The sequence below is a fragment of the Diadema antillarum genome, unplaced genomic scaffold, assembly GCF_040938485.1.
Source record: "Diadema antillarum isolate AM-2024a unplaced genomic scaffold, OU_Dant_1.0 seq00000682_RagTag, whole genome shotgun sequence".
NCBI classification, from domain to species: Eukaryota; Metazoa; Echinodermata; class Echinoidea; order Diadematoida; family Diadematidae; genus Diadema; species Diadema antillarum.
The window spans coordinates 740,180-749,500 of NW_027271587.1; the positions used below are offsets into that span (position 1 = coordinate 740,180).

Consider the following 9,321-nt stretch of genomic DNA (forward strand, 5'->3'; position numbering starts at 1 on the left):
AACACACAACTTCTACTGGTCTTTTTTTTCACTGTCATGTAGGATGATACAATTTCATTTTCATTTCAAAGTCTCATTTAATCATCTTAATTGTATTGTATGCATTTCTTTCCTGTCGACCTTTTTTCACTTTCAATTCATCCCTAACACTACAGTATGGATGTAACATTTAGGAAATAGTCATAACCAAGAATATCTTACTGGTCCTATACGTCCAAATCCATATTGATCCATTTTGATTCCATTCCTTAATTCCCCATGTCCGTACCATAAGTTGCCGCAGTCGGATCAGCTGTAGATAGACCTATTTCACCAAAGGGTTATATTGCTAGTTTTGCTGGTTGTCAAGGTCATGCTTCACCCACTAATTCTGTCCGTATTCGAGATGTTCACACGTACTCTGTAATGTAGCAGCGGCTAAAATCGTGTATGAATAAAGTGTAAATGTATATGTGTTTGAAAGTGGGGTTATCTCTATACGCGTTATTAGCTAGTATGAGTAAAAAAAAAAAAAATCACATTTCAAGGTATATCAAGTTCGCCTATTCAAACAGCTGAGTAACTACAAAGAATAAAGGCAGGCAACAAAAAAGACTGCCCATACTTGGTAATTGTTTGCCTCATCGTGAATTTGAATACCTTAACGCTCTCCACGGCGGTGCTGATGCGAATCTGAATGCGTTGCACTTGCATTTTTAATTTGAATACCCTTTTTACGCCCCTGTGTGAGAAACTCATGAAAACGCATGCTGATGAAATTAAATTGAATGAACTAGTTACCCTTTTGAACGTCGATCTCGGTGTTCATTCAAATTCACTCGAACTTGAATGACCGCATCGAATGCAAATCTGATGAAATTGGGCGGGAAAACCTATATTATTCAGTCATTATCAACTTTATTATTTCTATTACAGTCTTTGTTATCTAAATCCATTTGCTCAGACAGCAAATGCTCAGATAAAATCAAAACCAGGATTATTGACCTAAACAATCTCTTGACGCAATACTTATTTTGTCCGAAAATGTTTAAATTGCGTAATACCTGTACAATTTTTTAATTGCATCACCGTATTTTGTCAATAAAGAAGTTTATTTCATTTTCAATGACGAACCTTTTTTCACTTCCGGATTAACGAAGGTTATTTTATTTTTGGACTGACGAACCTTATTTCATCTTTAGGCTTACGAACCTTATTGCATAATCGGATTAACGAACATTCGAAATTACAAGCCTGTTTTTCACTTTCATATAAACGGACATTCGAAATAATGAACCCTTTTTCATTTTTGGACTAATGAACCTCATTTTATTTTCAGACTAACTAACCTTAGGAAAACTAGCCTTATTCAATTGTCTATTCTAAATCAAATCCTAATTTTCCGTACATGTTCCTTGGGCAATATAGTGCTTTGATTTTTTTGTGATTTCTACTTTATTATCATGCCTTTCATTGATTTCGTTTGTGGTTTGATAAAATTCAATAAAGTAAAGTACAAAGGAAGATCGGAATTGACAGACACACGATTACCCCCAAAGCAATCAATGTTTTCATGATGTGTATTAGGACGGCTAGTGACGTGTACACGTGTTATTACGTTTTGAGTATCAAACTATCATTGAAACGCTCTTTCTGGTCTGCGTAGTGATGGGTAACTTACCGTGCATGACCCAAAATTTAATAAGTGCGAGCAGTGATGGTACATGACACAAGTGCAAATTGTCACAAGCAAGACACTGTTAAAACAAAAGAGGCAGTAAAACACATACTATAGCATGGGTACAAAAAGGCGAGAGGAATAGGAGGAACTGAAGATTATGTGCATATAAGCTACGAAAGAAAAGTAAATTAATCATTTTGCAAGATGAATGATAATGATAAGAGTATGATAACGATTGAGTCACTGACTGAATACAGTGCTCTAGCATCAGAAAACTGATATGAAGAAAAGAAAAATCCATCACGAAATACACACAACAAAGTCAATTAGTTAAAAGCGGTCAAAATTATCAGAAAAAAAAATGTATCTACCAGCCGTGGCAACTAAGTGCGGGGCCACCGCTGATCTATGGAAGGTCCAATTTCTGTGTCTTCGTGATGACAAATTTCATGAACTCGTACTTTTAATCACTCTCATTTAAGGCATCAACAGCTAGCAATCAAGTGTTATCTACGGTATTATTCATTGTTAAAGTCGTCCCTACATACATGTATTTCACTTTGGGCAAACATCGAATACTGGTAAAACAAAGTGATCAAAGTGCCTGCCTTCGAGACGCCAAGTTTGTCCTTGAAAGTAATTTGTTCCAATGACAATGATTAATAGTTCGAGGTAAATATGATTATTATGTGGTTATACAGTTCAGAAAATATTGTACGATTGTTACAAACAAAATGCATCATTGTGATATCGTTGAATGTCACAATGATGCCGCCCCATCCTTTCAGCTTAATCATCATTACAAGCAAACGGGAAATATATCTCTTACCTCCTGGACTCTAGGTAGACAGCGCTTAACTCCTGCCGAGTAATTAAACTTTATATCAGACGCTCTTCGGCGGAAAGCGAGTCAGACTGGCTCTGCAACCTTTATAAAGGCAAATCAAGAGATCTGATGAAGTATACGACTGACCTAGGCTGTTTGATGGAGGATCAAAGTCACACTGAGAGAGAAGCGAATAGCTCGGCTATAAAACGTTTCTCTTACTACTCTGAACCGCCTACTATGACGTTCGCCCATCCCTCTCATCTGCAGATATATCCAGTGGTTTTAAAGGCTGCGGGTAATTCTGAATGATGCTGTCCGTATCCCAGCAACAGAAGAAGAGTCCGCTTTTTACAATAACACTCATCGTGGCATTACATGTTTTGAATACATCTTTTATACCTCTCTCTCTCTCTCTCTCTCTCTCTCTCTCTCTCTCACATTCTCTTTCATATGTCGCTCTCTTTCTAGCTGCGGCTCCTGTATGTCCATGTTTTTAATTATGTGTGCTAATACGCAGTGAATTTGGAGACATGTTTGTGATCAAGCCTAAGGAGATATTACAGATCGTCTTTATTAACAGGACAGTGATGTGATGAGATCCATTTTAACGTAAGCTTTGAATTGCGTCCTTGTATAATCGAGAGTCGGGGGAGAGGGGAGGAGGATCAGGTGGTTTCACGTTATGCGTGATATCATTAGATACTTGTCAGATTTATGCTTTTAAGAAAATCAGATTGAATTAAAAAAAAAGACATGGCCAATAAGTTTTCTTCCACGTTTACACCATAATTTCCAATAATATTTGTGATTTTCATGAGCAACTGCAGTGAGTAATTGCGCTGATCAACAATGAATTCATCATTCTAAAATTATTATACAACGTCCTTAAGATTTATTTAGTTACTTCCGCAAATATTAGTATTCTATATAAATATCGAATGAGAATCATTCGTGAGTATTTACTCATTAAAAAAAAATGTCTGGTATCGGTTTCAATGTAGGTTAATTGTTCTTACAGCCCCTTCTCAAGTGGTGTGATCGCTTGCGACCATTAATTTTCATGACAGGCTGCAACAGACTTCTATCGCCATCGATCTCATAAGATCGCAAAAAGGCTTTAGCAAAATGATACAGCTGTCGTACAAAAGAAGCGACTAGAAGAGACCGTTGCACGCCTAACAGTCGCATTTGCTCACATAATTTATGCTCGTGCGACTGGTTGTGCGTTCACATGCGCGTGTTGCACAAGCGATTGCGAGTGGCTTGACGCCTATCACAATAGTCGCACGACCGATCGCATGGTCGAGCGACTGGCCGTGAGACTATGCAATCGCTCGTGCGATTGAATGAGACCGGTGTGAGTCGTTGTGCAAGTAGCGTAGGGTACAACAGGGAGGTGTTATAGACCGAGTGGCCACACTCTTCGTAATCAATGCTATCACATGTCTGGGTTTGAAAGCATTACAATAGCATTGTCTAACATTCCTGTACGCTTTGAAATCGTACACCGCTTTCTCTAATAGACAAGAAGTTTCACATTTCAAAAAAAATGGCAAGCTGTGTTTCGATGAATGAATACTAAAATGAATGTTTTGAATAAATACATGTACTAGAATTTTCTCAGAATAGTTTCGGAAAGAACTCACAGTACTGTTGTACACATAGTTGCACAAATAGTCTATTGAAACTAAAGTCCTCTCAAAATTATAATATTCTTTCATAATGCGCATATTTGCGTATGTTAGTTTCTTGTCTTTTTATTTGACGTAATACTTATCAATCAAGCGTTTGTTTTTTTTTTTTTGCAGATTATGATTTGTGTACTTTTTCTTGATAAAAGTGTACCGTAATTCTTACATTGGATTTTGATTTGCTGCTTTCAAAGCACACAAATTATCTGGGTTTTCTTTTTTGCCAGCACATTGAAAGAGAGAGAGAGAGAAAGAGAGAGAGAGAGAGAGGGAGAGAGAACTGCTGAGGGAGGCCTCTTCTCTTTTCTGTGAGCACTAAGTCCTGATTATATCGTTGCCGTATTTATTTATTGAAGCACGGGAATAAAAAAAAAAAAACCGAAACAAAACAAAACCCGCTTTCATGTAAAGAGCTCGTTTTCAACAAGTCCGTACAAGTTACGTAATAGGTTCACAAAGTAAATAAAAAGTAATAATTAGCTATTATGAAGAGGAAGATAGAACAGTATTATGAAAACAAAGTATCGGAAGAGCAGCAGCAGTATTCATCCTACTTCATAAAAGGCTGAAAACATTCTGAAGCTCATCTCCACAAGTCTCCTATGGGCCTACCCCGAGGAATTAGGCGATCTCATGCAGTCGTGCAATGGTGGTACAACGTTGCATGGTGTGTTGCGAACGGTCATGCAGCAGTCTTATGGTTTTAGAACAATCGCATCCACTCACAAGACTGGTCGCTATGAGTCACTAGCCCACGTACAATTGTAGCACAACCTCCAGCCGACCACATACGACTACTGAGTCGTGAAAACTCGCATCAAGTCATGCACTGTTGTGCAACACTCGTACGACAAACGCACGACCTAATATCAGTGAATCGATCGCATCTGGTCGCCTCTGGATTTTGATCCCAGTCACGACCGCTCCAGGTTCGTGCGACCTCCTACAACGAATGCGAGTGGTCTCACAACCCCAAGCGATCGGTCATGCAACACCCTAAAAACAAAAGAAAAGAAAAACTGTTGCAGGTGGTCGCAAACTGGTCGCAGACCAACTGTGAAAGAGGCTAAAGGAAAAAAACCAAAACAAAACCCGACTTTACCTAAGTAATGAATGAAAAACGATTGAATTTCGCATTATCTCTGCATGCCTTTCTGAAACATGAATAGGGTCAAGTCAATTGCTAAAGCCACTTCAATTCAAGTTGACGCTCCCACACGTCCCCACGAACATCTAATAACTTTCTTGGCATGCAAATGCGATCAAATCATGAGTGAGCGTCTGAATTCTTTTCTTTTCTTCATCTTCTTTGTGATACTTCCCCATCATAGTTACACATGTTCGGGTTCAGCGATACTCTTACATTGTCTTCATACTTGGTAATTATGACAGTCTGATAGAGGGCAGTATTACATTTGTCCCAGCCGACGTTGTATGCACTGACTCACTGTGTTACCCTCGCGTAGTGCTCATTCGACGGTGGAACGGCTCTGTCATCGTACATCTATCGCCCTATGTGGTGTTTTGCCAGTGAACAAGAGCGGTTAGACAGTTGTCGGGATGAACTGTAATCCGTTGTATGTCGTATCTTCCCACAATTAAGAACAATCATGCATTGACAATTGTGTCTGCGCCTCATTTGGACAAATTACCGGATCTATAGGATATAGCCTCGACATGGAACAGTCAAGTTTTCTCTGTCTACTTTTGACTTGTTACTCCATGACGTCAATGGTGTTGAGTTTGTCATTCAGAAACCAGCCCGATACTGTGTCGGCGTACGCGGGGGACACTATCTATATGAGATGTGATTTATACCTGGATGCAGGGGATCAGCCGTCTACATTGCGAGTAACATGGAAGAAGGTGGATAGTCGCAATACACTGAAAGATATCAGCATCCTAGGTCACATCGTGCTGGCTAATGCTGACCCAGAACGTTTCAGTATTGTGGGAGATCCGAGGATGGGTGAACATGACCTAAAGATACAGGACGTGCAATATGAAGATGCTGGGATGTACTTTTGTCAGGTAACTGCTTCGGGACGATTTCTTGAGTCAGCAGCCGGTAGACTGACAGTTCATGTCCCAATCCCAATCCCGACCTGTGAAATAAATCCACCCATTCCAACTGTGGGTCAGCGGGTCACGTTTGTTTGTGCTCAGCAGATGCATCCCCAGGTAAATTACGAAGCTCTAAATTGGTGGAATGAAACGTCGAGAAGTAAGATTGTGACACAAGGGCGGTACTCGGATGGTTCGATCTACTTTACCAGACTCCTGCTCGATTCTGATCGTAACCAAAAATTTGTCTGTAGTCAGGGACAAACATATGTTCCAGGCAGTCGAAATTGTTCCATCATACCGTTACCAGCCATTGAAATATCGACCATTGCAAACCCTTTAACTCATACCATCTTCATTAACCCCGCAATAAAAAACGTAACTGAAAGAAGCAGTGCAACATTCGGTTGTAGATCATCCGCCGGACCTGTCAGTCGATGGGTCTTTGGATACGGTAGCCGAGCTTCGAAGATCAGAGAAACGAGAAATAGATTCTTGGTGTCTGCTGACAAATCTGAATTAACTGTGATTAGAACTACATTAAATGACAGTAATTCTGTGGTTCGCTGTATTGTGGTTACGGATGCTGGCGAGAAACTGACGGCCCGCTCTGTGCTTTACGTTCTTCCCAGTAACACTCAGCCAGACGTTACTGATCCAAAAATCGCACCACCGCTTCCTCCCGTGTATACAGCTCGGCCAGCTGCTACTGACCGCTCGACCAGGGGACAGACAACACGACGCACAGTAACACCAGGTACGAAAAATGAGGACAAGACTGGCATAGCAGGAACGAACGTACCTGATGGAAAAACGTTCGTCAATGTGCAGAATACCCCATACAAGTTAACCACGCCCTCGGGAAAGGTGATTGAACCTACAACGAGGCGAGATGCTGCTCAGATTGAGGCAGATACTGGAGCTGACGCGACTACTGCAAGCGACAAAGACAATGATATCAATGTTTCTATATTGCGTAATGGCGGTGGTTTAGGGGGCATCAACACACATGAAGTTTCTAGCAACAGCAATCCTGAAAAAAATGATAACAACTCTGGAATAGCAGGGGCAATTATAGGGTCACTTCTGATAATTGCCCTTGTTGTTCTTCTTATATTCCTCATAAAGACGAAACGCTACCCTAAGACTGTTCCAAGCTGGATCCCGCCATCCTTAGTGGCTGCCCTGAAGAGGCCGCGCAAAAAGTCAGATCGGGAGAGTTTCAATAATAGTGAGTCTGCAGCCAGTGGCAAGGCGTCCATGAGGCTGAAGGAGATCGAGGTAGTGGTTAACCCCCCGCCTCCTGAGTGGCAATTTCGACTTAAGGACGTAGAGAATACTGGCGGTCGTGCCGAACACCCTTCGAATACTCCCAAGAATCATATGAACGATGGCCCAGTGTACGCCAACTTGTCCCCTGGTCTTTCCAAAGCTCACGTCGATGAGGACGTGCATGACGAGGACGAGGATGACTCACTCTTTTCATCAGACTTTGACGATGAACTGGACCTTGAAGGCGAAATTGTGGCAGAAATAGCAGCGAGATCGGGCGATGAGTGTCGCGAAGCTGGACTGAGTGAGAAGATTGTTGAGGAGAGAAAGAGTAGGAATGTGGAAGGTTTGGTTTATGCACAGTTAGACTTGGGACCTGACGCGGAAAAACGGTCCACAGTTTACATTGAGGGCGAAAAAACTCAATACGCCCACATACAACATGGGGAGTCTACCACACGGAAATAACACTGATTGCAAAAATTACTACGAGACTAGCATGATGTGAACGAGTTGGTGTGATTTTTAGTGCATGATCTTTGTTGTTTTCGCAGTAAAGCAATATCAATGTGAATAACTCACTGAACAATGATCTATCGGATAACTTCGTATTGCATGACATAGTATGTAATCTCCTTGGAGTTTGTGAATTTGTGAATTTCCCTCTTCGACGAGAGAAATACATCAATTTGGTGCTAATATGTATTTTGATTACACTTCTGTAATGATAATGACACGTAATATCTGTATCAGTAAATTGAGGCTTTTTGACTGAAACAAACTAGATAGATAATAATAATAATAATGATAATAATAATAAGGTGTTATTTACCCAGGGTAGCCTCTTCAGTGTTGCCACTGTTCTACAAGAGGGTCCTGCTATCATTATTACCCTAGCGTTGCCAGGTACCCATTTATACACCTGGGTCGAGAGGGACATTGTGGGTAAAATCATCTTGTCCAAAGACGTAAGCGCTGAGTGGGACTCGAACTCGTTTCCTCCGATCGGGAGTCGGTAGTCTTATCCACTATGCCACAGCGCCCCCACAATCAATTGACTTCTTTTTTTTTTTTTTTTTTTAAATAACATGTAAGGGCATCAGAATAGCACGTAATATACGTACATATGTGTGTGTAAAAAAAAGAGCTAACAACAATTTCCATACACAAGGGCTCACAATGACGGTATCTGAATATGAAAATGATATACATGTATACATGTACATGTATCTGTCTTATCTGATGATGTCATTTTTTGTGAAGACGCTGTATGATTTCATTCGCTGTGAATCTGTGCAATGTAATATATTATTCCGTGAACGATATGTAGAGCACGATGTCAGATTTCTTTTCCTCAAAGCCAGAACCGAACGGTTACGACAAATCCATAGGTTTCCAGTAATCTGGGAAAGCCTCTCTTCAGATGAGAGTATCGACATTGTATTTGGAGATGTTTCACATACTAAGTACTCTGTTACAAGTTCTTAAAAGTGCAATTCTGAAGAAGGTTTAAGTTGTAGTTTTGATATCATTTCAGAGAGTGATAGTTATTTAGGCCCAATGAATACAGCATACATGTATCATGTCGCCCTCCTCATATCCCCATTTTGTTCCTGTATGACTTCATGTTTAATTCACTGTGACTAATACAATGAAAGTGTTATTTTAGGTACAGATTTTGACATAGAGTATGGGTGTGGGGTAGAAGACCCTGCGGGTCATGGTAATTAAGTTTACCTTTTCTTGTCCCTGGCAGCCCTGTTTTCTATGTCACAATCTAGTTTTTTTTCTCTCATTTGTGTTTT

General features: G+C 40.4%; 1 protein-coding gene across 1 annotated transcript; it reads left to right on the forward strand.

Moving 5' to 3' along the window:
* Positions 1 to 5,672: 5,672 nt before the first annotated feature.
* LOC139737124 (uncharacterized) lies at positions 5,673 to 8,605 on the forward strand. Its single transcript, XM_071647801.1, has one exon. The coding sequence runs from the start codon at positions 5,858 to 5,860 to the stop codon at positions 7,982 to 7,984; it is 2,127 nt and encodes a 708-aa protein (XP_071503902.1). The 5' UTR covers positions 5,673 to 5,857; the 3' UTR covers positions 7,985 to 8,605.
* Positions 8,606 to 9,321: the final 716 nt, after the last annotated feature.